This window comes from Siphateles boraxobius, unplaced genomic scaffold (genome assembly GCF_051911475.1).
Source record: "Siphateles boraxobius isolate OS27281-9 unplaced genomic scaffold, OSU_SipBor_1 6, whole genome shotgun sequence".
Lineage (NCBI taxonomy): Eukaryota > Metazoa > Chordata > Actinopteri > Cypriniformes > Leuciscidae > Siphateles > Siphateles boraxobius.
Window position 1 is genome coordinate 4,662,622 of NW_027509186.1, and position 17,202 is coordinate 4,679,823.

At 43.5% G+C, this 17,202-nt stretch overlaps 1 protein-coding gene across 1 annotated transcript in view; it reads right to left on the reverse strand.

Annotated features, from left to right (window-relative positions):
- Positions 1–4,852: 4,852 nt before the first annotated feature.
- Positions 4,853–17,202, reverse strand: part of LOC143716465 (membrane frizzled-related protein-like) — a 54,024-nt gene continuing 41,674 nt past the window's right edge. The window contains exons 7-11 of the mRNA XM_077209033.1: positions 9,892–10,040; positions 8,826–8,956; positions 8,584–8,718; positions 5,303–5,430; positions 4,853–5,207 (exon numbers count right to left, since the gene is read on the reverse strand). Coding sequence (XP_077065148.1) covers positions 4,983–5,207; positions 5,303–5,430; positions 8,584–8,718; positions 8,826–8,956; positions 9,892–10,040 — 768 coding nt within the window. The 3' untranslated portion in view covers positions 4,853–4,982. The remainder of the gene's footprint in view (positions 5,208–5,302; positions 5,431–8,583; positions 8,719–8,825; positions 8,957–9,891; positions 10,041–17,202) is intronic.

A 17,202-nucleotide genomic window follows, 5' to 3' on the forward strand; every position in this document is an offset into this window, starting at 1 on the left:
GTGATGGTAGCCACCACCGCAGGTGGTAGGGTACTCCAACCTGCCTGGTCCCGCCCAGGAGCCACACGTGGAGGCTCCAAAGATCGGGACGAGGGTGCCACAGGGTGCCCCGTCCCTGAGAAAGAAAGTCCTTCCTCATAGGAATGGGCCAAGGAGGTGCTGTCACGAGGAGTAAGAGTTCGGAGAACCAGGTCCGGGTGGGCCAGTAGGGCGCAACCAGAAGGACCTGCTCCTCGACCTCCTTGACTTTGCGCAAAACCTGCGCAAGAAGGCTCACTGGGGGAAAGCATATTTGCGGCCCGCGTCCAGCTGTGCGCCAGTGCATCCGTGCCGAGCGTGCCCTCGGTCAGGGAATAATAAAGGTCGCAATGGGTCGAGTCGTGAGAGGCAGACAGATCTATCTGTGCGTCCCCGAACTGGTCCCAAATCAGCTGAACCGACTGGGGATGGAGTCGCCATTCTCCAGGGAGGGGCTGAAGCCGTGAGAGCTCGTCGGCTGCACAGTTCAGGATTCCGGGAATGAAAATGGCTCGAAGCGACCTCAGATGCTTCTGACTCCATAAGAGGAGGTGTGATAAATCTCACACCTAGGTGTGATAAATCTCACTGAATTTTTCTGGAGCATTTCTGCTCAACATGAGAGTGTGACAGCATGTTCATTGCGCATGGTGCCCCAGCCCGTGGAGGCATCTGTTGAGACAACAACATGCCGGGAAGCTCGTTCCAGGGGCACTCGGACCCGTAGAAAACTGAGGTTCGACCACGGGGTGAGTACTGACGGCAGGTCGGAGTAACTGGTACTCGGAAGGTGCCGTGTTGCCATGCCCACCTCGGGACTCGGTCGCAAAGCCAAAACTGAAGCTGTCTCATATGAAGCAATCTGAGCGGCGTACCGCGGCTGCAGATGCCATTTGCCACAGGAGCCTCTGAAAAAACTTCAGTGGAACCGCACTCTTGCGCTTGATAGTCTCAGGCAAGTCAGCAATGGCTGAGTGGAGAAGGCGACCAAGTCCATACCGAGAAAAGAGCTCCTCTGCACGTGGCAAAGTTTACTCCTTTCCAAGGTTGACCCGAAGGCCCAGACGAGCTAGGTGCCGGAGCACTGGGTCCCTGTATTCGCAAACCTGGTCTCAGGAGTGAGCTTCAGACAGCCAGTCACCGAGATAGTTCAGGATGCGAACCCCGTGTTCCCATGGAGGAACAAGGGCTGCCTCAACAACCTTGTGAAGGCGCGAGGAGACAGGGCTAGCCCGAATGGGAGAACAGCGTACTGATATGCGCGCCCCTATGGTCTGAGTCGAAGGACAACGGAGACATTAAAGTAGGCGCCCTTCAGGTCGATCGCTGCAAACCAATCCTGTGGCCGCACACATCCAGAAATGCGTTTGGCCAGGAGCATCTTGAACGGCAGCCTGTGAAGGGAGCGGTTCAGATGCGTAGGTCCAGGATTGGCCGTAACCCACCAGACTTCTCCGGGACAATGAGGTAGTGGCTGTAAACCCGGACCTCATTTCGCCTGGAGGGACAGTCTCAATCGCACCCTTCGCCAGTAGGGTGGCAACCTCCGTTCTCATGATAGGGTTATAGCCATCGACCAAAGTGGAGCGGACTCCCCTGAAGCGGGGAGGAGACCGTGTGAACTGAATCGCATAGCCGAGCCGATGGTTCGCGCGACCCAGCGGGACAGATAGGGAAGCTCTAGGCAGGCTCCCAACTGTGCCAGCGGCGTCAAGAACCACAGACGTCCCCCCGGTGGTGCAGCGAAGCGGAATGACCGGCCCAGACGGCATAGCGGCCCGGTGTGGGGGCAAGGTCAAAACCGCACCCTGACAGAGGAGGCCAGGGAAGGACCAGCGTTCCACGGGGGCCTGCTCTGTCAGGGGTCTGGCGACAGAGGGGGACGGGGCGAAGCCGTCCGTGGACGGCACGCCGTGTCAAACGCCTCTGTGACAGAGGGGGACGAGGAGAGCACGGCTTGTGGGCGGCGCTCTGTGTCGTCCGAGAATTCTGTATGCTCGGAGACGAGAGAGTCAGCTCTTTCTGAATAAAGATTCTTCCCCAGCCCTCCACCGGGGAAAGGAGTGGCCCTGCTACCAACTCCTGGAAAGAACTGAGTCACATCTCTGAGCAGCCCATCTCAAAAGTGCCGCTTAACCCGGCGTTTAGCGGGGGGCGGGGCTGGAGAGGGCTGTGGCATCCCCCCTATGGACTTCCAGAGCCAGGCCCGGGTGAACGGGCGGGGTTGGAACCGTGGGAGGGCGCCTTCGGCGGTGAGCAGACTGAGGGATCTGAGCGGACGGCGGGGCCGTCGGGCAGAATAACCTCAATTTGCTCACGGGCGGTTGAGAACTGTTGGGCAGAAGCACTCAACCGCGCCGCCAAAGAGGCCGACCTGGGAGATGGGGGTGTCGAGCAGACGGGTCCGCCCGACATCGTGCTCATCAGAACGGTCAGCCCCAGACTGGTGAACATCACCTGACTCCGAGAGCGTACGGCCACTTTCGTCGCTCGGAGAGCAAGGTCAGTAGCAGCGCGCAGCTCACTGAAGAGCCTCGGGTCAGTCCCGCCCTCCTGCATGAGCATCTGGGTCAGGTAGACCAGCAGAATGGTCATGGGATGCAGTGAGGCGGCTGCCTGTCCTGTGGCACTATAGGATTTTGCCACAGATTAGTGTAGACGAAAAGAACTACAGGCTTTGGACGGGTGCTTAGGATTACGCTGGGAAGCACTCTGAGGACACAGTAGCATGGCAACAGTTTGCCGTGGACGCGGGTCGGCGGCCTCAACCAAAAACCAATCGTACCGGGAAAGCATGCCCGTCATCTCCGGATCAGACTCAGGCACAGCCGTATGCACACCAGAAGGTGGCAGCTGTGACGAGTCATCATTTCCAAAAGAATCAAGCCCACCTAGTGATGCTGCTACAGACACAGCATCATCCTCTTTAGCTTCAAATGAAAACACACAGGCCACCCGAGGGTAGACTCGTGGAATCATCAGTTCACTAGCGGGCACCGTCATTAAAGAGGGGGGGCTGGGGCGTGGACACAGAGTCGGCGCCTTGTTCCAGACCAACACCCAAAGGTCACCCTGGCCACCAGCCGAAGATCGGGTGGTGGATGAGGGGACTATCACTCTTGCGAGTTCACCGAGTCTCGACCTATATATTACGCGATGATCACGTTCCCAGAGAGAACATGAGTCATCCACGAGCGCTGTTCAAGCATGATCAAAGCCCAAACACACTAGACAGCGCTCGTGCCCATCAGAGTCCGATACCAGTCCGCTGCAACCAGAAATGCACGGGCGAGCCGTCTTTAAAAAGACGTGCCGCGTGCGTGCTCTTTTATGAGAGGAGAAAAAATTTTCGCGATGTTGAAGCGCACAGGGAGACACACACACACTGGCAGATCACTGCACAGATCAGCAGGCACTGTGAGCTCGCTGCAGATCGCCGTCACACCAACACCGGAGAGAGAAGCTCGTCTCGTAGAGCGAAGTCAGAGGTGGCTGTGTAGTGAAGAAATACTCTTGGCTCCGAAGCGAAAACATATCTGCATGTTGCTGGTGTCCTCCTTTTATACCCACGAGGTAAGGCAGAGATACGCTATGCAAATTCCGCAGCCCCATGGCGTTTCTTTGCCATTGGCTCGTTTTGTAATACTCAAAGTCGATAGGTGTTCTAAGCGAAACCCCATTCGTCGTCATCCGACGTAACTCGGAGTGACAATGAAAGGGAACTATTTTTCTCCGATATTGCTTGTAGATTTGACAAATGATTAAAAAACAAACAAAAAAAAACATTGAATTAAATGTGATGATTTAAAGTTTAAGACTGGCAAAAGTATTTGGTTACACATTACAGTAATGTCTCGTTTCTTAACTTTAGTTCATGCATTGACTATAAATTAACAATGTTGTTAATGCAAAATATCTTTACAGTATTAACCTTTGATAATTTTAGTTAATAAAAAAATCATTTTAGTTCACGGTCCATTAACTAATGTTTACAGATACAACTTTTGATATTAAAAATTTAGTAAAAGTTAAGATTAACAATAACTATGATTAAACAAATGTGGAAAAAAGTATTTTTGGGGATTTCTACCTACCCCCCCCCCCCCCCCCCCCTTTAACAATACGAACTATTACAGGAAAACACATCGACGAAAAATAAATCATACTTACAGATTGTGGCCCGTAAACAACAGCTTCTGTTCTTAAAGTTGGAACTGCTCCATCTTTCATCACAAGCCGTTGTGCGAATCCTGCATTGAACTCGTCAAGATTGTGGAAGCTTTCCTCCATGTGCAGCACAGAGAGCGAGATTTGGGTAATAATTAACCATTGATCCCTAACTCCCGCGACCCTAGGAAGGCTGAACAAAGTGGACCTGCAATCCGGGCACTGATGAAAATAACAGCGTTTCGACGACATTGCGGCGGCAACAACACTCCTATACCACAATAACTCTTCTCCAACGCAATATAAAATGACCTCGCCGCCCTTATTTCGTATTCTCGGAGGAGGGGTTTATGTAAATAATGGGATATGCTGACATCAGCAACCCCGGAGGAATGTCGTGTAGTCCAAAACCTGCTGTTTGCTGTAGTCCTTAGGAATTGATTTCTTTAAAAGCAAATATCTCCGTTTGCTTTGAACTTTGAGTGCTGTAACTTTGCAGATGTTGTTTATGCTCAAACAGCAACATTACACACTAACTAAAGTTAGAAAAGTGAAATCGTGTTTTACCACCCCTTTAATGTTAACAAATGAAACCTTGTTATAAAATGTTACCAAGTTTTCCAATCAATTTAACTTTATTTACAACTTCAAAGCATTTTTTTTTACAGTGTAGTTGAACCCTCTTTCACTTTATGCACAGAAGGGACAATCCTTGCTCCTGGATTTTTATCACTGAGTGTACTCATTTTCCAATTTGATTTTAGGTTGTGGTGTATCCACCAACACAGTTATTTGTCCTATGGAAGACAACACTCCATGGGATCCTGTGAATCAGGCAAGAGATGGCAGTTGAAGGGCCAGTTCAAGTTGATCAGGTTAAGAGCTTGACTGCATTGCTGCTCAGCCGTGGAACAGATGGATTGGCATGGCTGCAGAACTCCACTCTGAGGGCTACAATGGGGCAAAAACATACCGCATACTAGCCGGCGAAAAGATTCAAAACAGGCAAGCTCCATCAGCACCTGCAATAATATCAGAACACATTTCCCAAATAAAATGTGAATTGTATTGTTGATCAAGATAACTCTCTTGACACATTAAGAACTTGCTTTCTCACCCTGTACTTGTGCAGAATAGAAGCAGCCTCTCTTTGATCAGAAACAGTCAGCCAGATGTTTGGAAAGGATGTAAGATTATAGCTTAGACCTCTACACATTTCAACCTGGATGGGCTCACAAGGTGAAGCTGAGAAGAAAAAAAACAAATACGAATGTGATTCTTCAATGAGAGTGACTTTTGACTATTAAAAAAGTAACTTTTTAGCATGATATTTCAGTTCAAGGCTTTTCATTATATGGTCAAGTACAGAATGTTTGACATTAAATATGTCACATACTCTCTGTCTTTAAATAATATTATCACACAATACAGTAAAATGGGAAACAACACAGTTACACATTTATTATTTTTTATTACGCTCATTCCTGCGTAATAATCAAGAAACTTTACTGCCGTACCATGAGTCCAGCAGGCGCAATGATATGACGCAGCGCAGTTGACGGAAGGTACCTATTTTCAGGCGCTGCGTCATATTGCGCCTGCTGCACTCATGGTATCATTATTACGCAGGAATGAGAGTATAGTTCCTAGCGATATCAGCCTAGAAAATCGCAACTTTACATTTTCCGTCGGTCTTAGTGCACGATGTAACTACAGAAGTGTCAAGTTTTAAATAGGAAAAATATCGAAACACTTTGGTCATTTTTTTTTGAGAAATGCTAATGGTCTTGTCCACTTCAATGATGTATGCTAAGCTATGCTAAAAGTGGTACCGCCAGAACCGGAGATCGGCTGAATGGATTCAAAAACGGTAAAACTCAACAGTTTAACTCTGGGGGAGTTGTAAAATTAGCCTATTTCCAAAAAAAGTGGAGTATCCCTTTAAGAATGTATAAGCTCCGCCTTTCACTTCTGCCCTATGGCTGCAGGTCTGGAACTGTCGCTCTTCAGCTTGATTAGGGCTGGACAATAATTCAATATCAATATATATCGTGATATTTTTTTTTCGATAACGGTGATATGATTTTTAAACACATTTTCGATATTTCAATATACATAGCAGCATTTGTCACTGACCGACGTTAGGCGCGCAGCTGTCAGAAAGAGCAGAACACAATTGGCTACTTTCCTGATGACGTACATGACGTACACCACAGACACGCAGCCACTGCTCAGAGCAGCGGATCTCCAACGCGGCAAGTTTCAGCCACAGAATGAGCGCCCCTGACCGCAATGCAAATGTGACTGAACGAGCTTCCACAAGTGAGGAGAAAGCATACGAAATAGTTGATAAGAGAGGAAAGACTAATTCAGTGGTATAAATTCAGTGGTGTTTCGGTGTTTCAGCGTGCTGCAAAATGTGCCGGAGTGTGACTGCCGAGTCCGACTAGCAGCGGGAACACATCAAACGAGGATCAGGAGAAAGGCCGATGCGCGCGTCCGCGGCCAGGAACGTCGCGTCCACACTCTAAAAATAGCTCACTGCAAGTTCTAATGAGCAGGTATCGCTCCCTGTGAATGTCCTGACGCGCACACACACACGCACACGACGCGCAGAATCCAGTTCTCTTTCTTTAGCGCTTGAATAATAACACACACATTTATGCCAAAATGTCCGTTTTGTCAATTGTATCCTCACAAGAACAGTCTAAATGAGTTAAATAAAATCTTAAATGAAAGTTAAGAGTAGCCAAATGAGAAAATTAAATGCGTAAGATCCTCTCATCAGCGACAGATCTTAAAGGGACAACAGCCAATTCTGTCTGTCAGTTAAGTTAACCAAAGAACAAAGGGGAACAGAGCAAATTACTCAGTGATCGTGTCTAAAGAACGTGTGTAGCTTTAATAAGGATTAATCTATATTTAATTTATAATTTATGCAGTTCAGACTATTTGATAACCTTATTCAATTTTGACTTGGCAAATTCATTTTTCAGAAGATTGTAGGAACAGACATCTGTTATGGGCGTTCTTGGCAGTTTTTCTGAGCCTTTTATATTATTCATATCGATATCGGAATTATATCGTATCGACCGAAATTAAGAAATATATCGTGATATAAAATTTGGCCATATCGTCCAGCCCTAAGCTTGATAATGTTGGCAGATACAGGCCTGTTGCTAGCGGGGCAATAGGTTGTAATGATTCTAAGGGCCCCGAGCTTTAGGAGGGCCCCTGTGATTTCAACCGAGGGGTCCTACAGCAACAACCTGCACTGCGGCTTACGATATCAAAGCCATGGCCCTGGGTGGATACTAGTATCTGAAATCATTCTGATTGATGAATATAAAGTACATAAGTATTAATCGCACATCAAATTTGGTTGAGAGATTACCCACAAAAGATCATTTAAAGTCATTATTGTGTTAAATGAGAAAAGCATGAAATAGATCAAAAATTGTATTCAACAGAACTTATTACACAAAACCTTTTACGCCTTAAGTGTGAGTAAATGATGACTTCAATTTTTGGATGAACTATACCTTTAACTGGGTTTTTTATTAAAATGTAATAAGAAATTATTATTTTAATGAAATAATATTCTAAACAAGGAACTAAAACTGCCAGTAGGTGGTGGTAAATGTCTGAATGAGTCATTCATTAATTCGATTCATTCAAATAGCAGATTCATGCAGGAATGAAGTAAATATGTGTGTTTGACTTGAAGTGTTGCTGCACAGACTGATCGGTGTATGACATCAAAGTACAGTGAGAGCGATTCAAAAGCATTCAGAGCCGTCAGCTCTCTAATCGCTATCGTGGTACTTTGATGTCATGCACTGATCGGTCTGTGCAGCACTGCTTCAAGTCGAACAAGCCTGATGTCTCACATGATGAACTGGTCATTGAATCATTGGTTCACCCGACTGATTCACTCAAAACACTAATTCAATCAGAAATACTGTTTTGCTTGGAGATTCACAGTCATTCTGCTATGGCTTTATAGGAATCAAAAACAGACAATATTGTATATTATATTATTCTACATTATTCTAAAATATAACACAATATTAATTTCTTATTTATTGATCTGTTGTATAAAATCAGTATCACATTTGCGCTCGTGCTATTTGGAACAAAATCTAACAAGAACTATATAATATGATATAAATATGAGACAAAAACTCATTTTTTGTCCCAATATCTTGAATTTTAGGGGCATAATGTTCGTCACCATCAACTGTATGTAATGTCACATGACTTATGTAGGTCTGGGGTGGGGTGGTTGCATTAAATGAATAAAAAATTGTAAGGCATTATTTTTTTTACCCTAACTAATTTATTAAATAAATGCATTGCATCGACAGCCCTAATGTAAATGTATATATAGATTCTCACTGAAAGGAGGGTAGGTAGAGTTAATGCAGTCATGCTCATCTGCACCATCAGCGCAGTCATTCCATCCATCACACAGCCAATCCTGGTGAAGACACTCCCCAGTGCCACAGGCAAACTGTGTTGGACTGCATGTTCCTTAAAGCAGAAAGACATGATGCAGTGCAGCTTTACAAATTTAGAGGTTCACAAAATGTTGACAAAAATTTAAATTGACAAAAGCTGTGGAGTCTTGTGGTACTCACTTTCTGAAAGAGATATGGCCTTAAATGATGCATAAAAACCACTGTCAGCAACACCGTCATCTGCCACAAACACAACAGTCATCACAGGTCCAGAAGAGGTAAGATCGGGAGGCAGGGCTGAACCACAATACCTGCATAGAATGATAGTGGTGCATAATATTTTGAAGTTAAGAATTCATTATAAAAATGCAGAAAGGACTGTGTGATGGTTAGGATTAGTATGTCAGAAATACTGTGACTTCTTTTGCTTCTGTGTTAAGTGTAAGACCTGTGTGTGTTGAGGAATGGGAGTTTATGTACAACAGGGTAACACTTTAGAACAGGTCCATCATTAATGAATAACTACACAGGAACAAGTGAGTAACGCACTATTAACATTCTACTGTTAGCTACTATTAACTAACAAGAAACTGATTAACAAATTAGCAAGTAATAGCACTCAGTCGGATGAGGTAATTCAATATTAATTTTTTTTTTCATACATCCCAGAGGACTACTAAGAACTACTATATACAGGTTCAGAATTAATGTTAACATTGCATAATATAGAATTAATTCTAAAGTAAAAGTCATGGTAACCCAGTAGTAATGACTCAAATATTACCAAATCCTTTAGAATGAATTACTAAATATTTGGATCAGTATTCTAAAGTAAAAATCATGAAAATCATAAAGTGAAGCCAGTACTCCCTAAAACCTTACAAAAACCTTAAAAGCGTACAATGATTTCAGTCATTACTAGAGTGTTATCATGTTTTCCACTTTAGAATAACCCAATTCTGGGTTTGGAGTGTGGCAGGGTAAACTTGTATAGATGTAATGGGGGACCATAGCTAATATTGTTACTGCAAAAATGCATCATCACAGTCTGTAAAAAGGATAAATTGCTGTCATTCTGCAACTGTTTAATTGCTCCAGTTCATCAAATACAATTATCCCTGAAGAAATTTAATTTAGCTGCTCTATAACACAATTAAAGTCAGCTTCAGGATAATGCAAATAATGTAGTGATGAATTTTAGAAAAAAGTTTTGAAAAAAGCAGAGAAAGAAGTGAAGTATTCTTACCTCCCCAGCACAGTGTCAGGAACTGTGTCTGTACTGTCGTAAACCTCCACATAGTCAAACTCACAGACATCCTGCGTTTCCAGACTGAAATTCTGAAAGCTTAGTCTAACAACTTGTCCATCTTTCACAGATATTTGCCACGTACACAACTATAAGAGAGCGGTCAAACATTAAGTAGCAGATATAACTTAAATAAATAATATAATAGAAACAATCAAGCAACAGAAACAAATACTTAATAGCTTGCCTACTGAACCAATATGTTAATTGATCAGTGCACAGCCAGGTTGGCAGGACTGGTCAACAGCTCCATATCTAAAGCTTTCCACTGTATAGAGCAATAATCAAATGCAGTGGTTCCCAACCTTTTTTTGTCCGAGACCCCCTTTTTCCCAAGAAAATATTTTAGGGCCCCCTTCACATTTAATGATATTGTCGCTCTTGTAAGCTTGCAGCAAGGATAACAAAAATGTTTTGTTTTTAAACAAATAGTATGTTTATTACTATAACCAGATATATGTATGCACAAATAATAGTGTATAATATTGAAAATACTATAACAAAAATATCAGTCAGCCATTTGTAATTTAAAAACGGAAGCCTAGGAGTAGCCTATTAATTGGCCTTATTTGAAATGCAATAACAAAAATATAAGTACTGTGTAGGGAAACATAATTAATAGGCTATAGGGTATTACAAAATGACTGGTGTCTGGGACCTCGTTGAAAACCCATTTTTTGGTCAGCCAGGGGATCTTGAATAAAATTAGCTCATTTAATATGACCATTTGGCACTCTAGCGATTAATAAACATGCGTTTATTAACAGAATAATGCGCCTTGCGGAAGAACATTGTAGCCGGAGCTACTTCCATCTGTTTATGTCTATGACGAGTCACGCAGGCACTGGGTTACACCAGCGGTACAACCCGAACCAGTGTAAAATAGTCCCAATATAAACACTTATTATAGGTGTACCACAGTGACTCAGGATAAGACAAAAACACGGTTTGGAAAATGGATTCATGATGTACTCGATCATTATATAAATGTAGTAAATTTTGAACACAAAAAAAGTTACGGACTGCTGCTTTAATGCTCCCCGTTCAACACTTTTCAAAATATGACGCGACCCCCCCAAAGAGCTCGCTGACGCCCCCTTGTGGACCGAACCCCCTTGTTGGGAACCGATGCTCTAATGGAATTAGTGGGCTAAAGTCAGTCACACCTCGACTTTCTTCCGAATAACGCACATTTCATCGAAGGAGGGTCTCGCCCAGGGTGTAATTCAATGTAGAACCGCCACTGCACTAAGGCCTGATTCTGGCTTAATCTAAGACCTGTCTGTGAAACCAGGCCTGAGTGTTTTAAATCAGAGGGTCAGAAACTGAAAGTGCACAAAAACATATCCGCATAATTCACAGACTATAGTGGTCTTCGTCTGCTTGTAGGTCATATGTCAGAACGCCAGGTCCTGCGTCATCACCACACGCATGCCTCGTGGTGCTCTCGTGAACGCGCATCGGAGACTGATACAGAAGAGAAGAAATTTCTGAATATAGTCGATATTTCGTTTTTTTGGCGCACAAAAAGTTTTCTTGTCATTTCATAAAATTAAGGCTGAACCACTGTAGTCACGTTGACTATTTTAATGATGACATGCACAACTTTTGTTTCAATCGTACTGAATTCATTCCGATTGGTGAATCCGAAAGTAGTGTTTACATGAACGCTAAACGTGATTAAGTTAATATGTCACAAGTTTCAAATCCAGATAGATTTTTTGACATGCACACACTGCACGAATATACAGTTTCCCGCTGTTTGCCCATAATATCCATTCTCCTACATTGGTTCTTTATTTATTTTAAAAAGCAGACTTAATATTTATCCATTTCTGGTCATAATTTGGAGACAATGAGCATATGAACCGTTGTGCCGCTGCTTATATTTATCACGCAGTAAAATGGCCCTAAACAGTGGATGAGAGTCTGAATCAAGGATTGGTGGGATGTTGTCCTGCTCCACTTCACAGACGCTGAGTGAAAGGAGAATTTTAGAATGACGGGACACTCCTTTATTTGACACTTTATTGTTCACATATCGCGTCTAAAAACATGTGGAAAGCACGGCCGTGTTGCTTTCTCCTTCTTTCCATAAGCGCTTGCTCTCCCGTAGCATCTGTCGTTGCTATGCAACCATGAACTGCGCTCTCCGTGCTGACGAGGAAGTATCAGCAAAGGATTAATTGATTTCTAGCCCTTGCATTAGCTTTACTACTAGATATATTTATGTAGATGAGAAATTAAAACCTATGATCAGCTGTTCGGCCCAGCTTTCGATGTTGTTACGGAAAGCTGATTGGTTGGTTTTTGTCACATAACTGCGGTGCGCTTTTTGCACATCTACATTTGAAATAACGAATTTGAATGCGCAAAAAATGTGATATGTGAATGGCCCCTATTCAACAGGAAGAACAGTAGCCAGTGTAAAGCCAAATGTAGAGGGAGAAATTTTGGTAATGGAATCAGACATTGGAGCTGCAGTTTCCTTGGTTTCAAGAGAACTTTACAACACATTGTTAGCCCAAAAACCACTACATGCCACAGAGGTGGTTCTGAGAATGTATACAGACGAGATGGTGTCTCCAGAGATGGAACACAAACCTTGAACCTATTTCAAGGCTTGCGTTCTCGAGCCACCAGGGACCGCTGTTGTGCGAATGAGCGGGCCGGAGCGCGTTAAGGCTTTTCTGTTAGAACGGTGTCGTGTTAGCGGCCCCTAAACTAATAACTATTGATCTTTGCAACGGAAGTGAATCGATCAAAACTAACTTTAGCTGGACAATAACTTTTTTCTAGAGCTGCTGTAAAGCCAAAACAATCTCTGTTACTGTAATTTCCTATTATCACTGTACAGCTGCTTTGAAACAGTCCATATTGTTAAAAGCGCTGTATAAATGAAGGGGACACTCAGTTGAAAATCAAAAAAGACATTTGCTTTCCTGTTATAATGCCCTTTTTCTTGCCAAAAGGGCCATTTGGAATTCCTAAAGGCACAGAGGTATTGATAGTGATCTGTTATAGGCTAGTGACAAATGGTCAAAAAGTGCTTTCGTTTTTGAGATACCCCTACCGGAGGTAGAACTAAACCCAACAATGATTTTCCTCATCTCTAAGGTCTCCCATATATGAAATGGATTATTGGCTCAAAATATTTTACTGCTAAGATTGTTAAATTAATAGATATTGTTGTACACCCCAAAACCAAAAAAGTATAAAATATATATAAAATATAATATAATATAATAAATATTATATTATATATAATATATATAAAATATAGCCTGTCCGTATTGGAGTTCAGGCATATAAACTTGTGCAGATCAATCACACAAGCTCTGAGAGCTTTGAAACTTGACATGCTTGTAGTCAGGAAGTTGCTTTAACTAATAGAAAAGACTGTATGTGAATATCTTGATGTATGGAATAAATAGAGACATATAAACACATGCCTAAAATAAGCGGACATGCACAAATTTAATATCTATGCAGAATGTTTTCATTTACTTTGTGGTTGCTTGGCAAGGGATTATCAAAGAAACACATATGTTGACTTGTTGGAAAGGCGGGCTTGTGCTGAATCCAGCAATACCAAATATGTAAATATAGCATGACAAATCAGTGTGTTCTATCACTCATTGTATGAGGTGTCTAAAATAAAAGAAAAGTGAACACTGACATAATTTAGTCCAAAGCCCATTATCAGTGGTGAGAAGAATGTTGAGAAATTCAAATATAAGATACATTTAATAATGAAAGATTTCATATGGCACCTTGTACTATATGGAAACCACGATTGAAATAGAAAGATAACACCTTACCATAGGACAAACAGGAGACCAGGAATCAGGATTGCAGTTTGACCTTAATGCGCCTTTTAATACAACTATAACTTAACTTCACACAATACAAATTAAATTACTGTCTTAAATCAAACAAATGGCAATCTAACAAAACAAACACTCTGAGGGGGAATGAGCCTTCTCTTCTCGTCTAGCAGCAATCATTTGGAACATGAACTGCTTTGGGTAGCCATTCTGAGGTCAGCCCCCCATGATGTTACAACTGCAACACACCTCTGTCACTCGTCCACATTGTCATCAGTGACAAAGTGGGTCATATTTGGACAGTCTGGGAAAGGGCAAGAGCAAAACTCTGTGCAGGTCAAGCCCACTTAGAGACACTGGCATTTGGTGGGATCGTTGCAGTTTCTGTCTTTACAGTAGAGCTGGGTGATGTCTCTAACTTTTTTAGGTGCTGGTGCCTTCTGGAACATCACAGGTTCAATGCACCCATCTTCTCTGAGCCTCCATCCTCTACCAACTGGGTTCCAGAGAAGAGGTTTGGCCAGGTGTCTGTGACACCACACTGCTGTTTGGTACAAGGCTCTCAGCACATGTTGCTGGAAGGCATCTTCTGTTGGGGGTAGATTTGCTGCTGACAAATCTGTGATAGATGCTAGTGTGTACCTCAGCTCATCCAGGTTGGTGCAAGGATGCCCATCCTCCTTTTTCTTTTGGCCATACAGGAGGAGGGCATGCCTTCTTGCCACAGGCAAAGCTTCTTCCAGGCTACCAGAGAGTCCAAATTTGGTCATTTCCTGTAACTCACAAATATGGGTCTTCAGTCTTGTGAGGGCAGTGGCCTTCCCAATTCTGTACAAACTGCTTGTGGTGTCACAACCTGTGAGGGCGTGGCATGCAGGTAAACAATCACAAAGCACTGCTCCAAGCTTCTGAGCGATCAAACAGATAGGGACAAATCTTTCCTGAAGGCCATGTCCAGAGTGCATAAACACTGCTGAGGATCCAAACATACCTTTGCTTGAATAGTACAGAAGCAAAACTAGTACAACTGTATCATCACATTTGACAATTAGACGAGAATGTGACTGTGCAAGGTGTATTACATGTAACACCACCCTCGTGTCAGCCTTCTCCTGGTCACTGTAAAGATGTTTCAAGCAGTCAATGCCTGACTTGCTAACCCTCTTAACCTCCTGACCATTTTCAAAGCCACCTGCCAAGATGACAGTGTTCCCTGAAGAAATTCTCGTTGGCCCAATACTGGCGATGTAGGTGCTACCAAAGCTACATAGAGAAGCCTTGTTTCCACTTATTCTGAGGTATATTCTGTAGTTTGGAACACTTGTTTGTCCTGTGATTATATGTGTTCGTCTGCTGGTGTGAATGGTGTCCTTCTTTGTCTTTCAAGATCTTTGACTGAGTGTTGGTGGTCATATCTATCAAACACTATAACAACACAGCTGTTACCTTCCTTTCCCATTAAAGTTGCAATCTTTTTCCAGACACACTCACCCAGGTCATTGAACGTTTGAAAGGCTGAATCATTGATACTCTGTAGAAGAGCCATGCCATCGATGATGTATGCTGATGGTTCTTTAACATTTGGCAGCTGCTGTGTCTCTTCAACAACAGCCTCGAGTTTCTTGGCCAGGTCAGCTTTTGTTGTCTTCCTCATGCTTCCATCATCATAAAACAAAGAGGGTGGGACAGCTGCGAGTTCGTGAGACATCACAGTCTCCATGGACACCTCTCTTTGCTTGGAGACAGCCAGTAATCTTCGAAAGAGCACGTCTGAGTCCATGTGAACCTTTCTAGATATGCTGACTCCAACTGATGTTTTCATGTCCTTGAAGGTTGCACACTGATTTTTTTTCTCTGGCTCCCAGAAGCTCTTTGTTCTTTTCGATTTCGCTAGACATTCTGCTTCGCACCACCTAAGAGGAAGCTTGAGAGTTCTTTTGTAACTTTCTCAGATGCAACCTGACCATTTGCAATGTTGATCAGTTCCTCAGGAATGCTATCAAGATCACAGGGATTCTGCCTCTGCTCCACAGCTTCCATTATCTTCTGTAAGTCTCTTTCGTCTCGGTCCATTCTGGATGCTCCATGCTCCTTGTGTGCTTTGGGGCTCTGATCATCCTCAACACCTCTCTCTGCAAAATAGGCAAATTGATTCGGGTCTAAAAGAGGTGAAACCTCATGGAGAAGTTGTTTTAAATGTATTTTTTCAAAACATTTCATAACTTCAGAGGTAAGGGCAACAGGGCGCAAATCATTTAGTTCCTTAGGTCTATTGTTTTTAGGCACAGGCACAGACTGGAAATGACACCTGTATCTAGTGACAGCTGGAACAACCTATGGAAGGGCTGTGCCAACTGAGCACACACCTTTAGTGTCCTGCAGCTGATACCATCAGGTCCACAAGCTTTACGGCGATTTACACATCTAAAATAAGATTTGACCTCCTCCAAAGAGGTATCAATATCCATACCATTCATGGCTATTACTGCTATTGGCGCTTTTCCACTGCATGGTACGGCTCAGTACGGTTCGGCTCGGCGCGGCACGGTTCGGCTCGCTTTGCTTTTCCACTGCGTGGTACGACTTGGCCCGGCGCGGCACGGCTCGGTTCGCTTTAGCTCAGTTGCTTTTCCACTGCAGTTAGTACCGCTTCTAGTGGGTGGGATTATGACTGATCGTTATAGTTTATCCGCTCCTCGGCAACTAACAAGAGGAACGTCTGCGCTTCTCGTCCACTGACCACGATTCAGCCATTTCTTTTTTGGAAGTTTTTTTTCTTCAAGCAAGTCAAGCAAGTAGTTTTAAAACAGGTGCTACAGCGGTGGCTGTTACTGGCTATTTAAATCTAGCGGGTTTGATGTCTCGCAAATACAATGACGCTGGTAGTGATGATTCTGTCTGTCTGACCAATCAGTGATCTACAGTGCTTTCGCGTCACATTTTAGTATCGGTACGGTACGCTTGGAACCTCAACAGAGGTGGTACCATTTAAAGCAAGCCGAAGCGAGTCGTACCGTACCGTACCATGCAGTGGAAAGGCGCCACAAGTGAGCCGTGCCGAGCCGTACCGTACCATGCAGTGGAAAAGCGCCAAAGCGTGCCGTACCGAACCGTACCGTACCATGCAGTGGAAAAGCGCCATATGATGGTCTCATTCTGTTATACTTTAAAATCATATGTGTCAAATCTACAATAAAAATTATGTAATTGATTTACCATATTAAGATCGTTCTCTGCTACCATAGGGTGCTTCTTGTGCTTATATCCTGTGATAAATTGGACAAGCTCTCCTAACATCATTTTTGAAAAAGTTTTCTAACTTATATTTGTATGACGCTTTACAGTCATTGATTTTGCTTTCAATCTTTTTCTGCACTGTCTTTTTCTCTTCTCTACTTCCTCCTAATTTAAACAGACGCTTTTT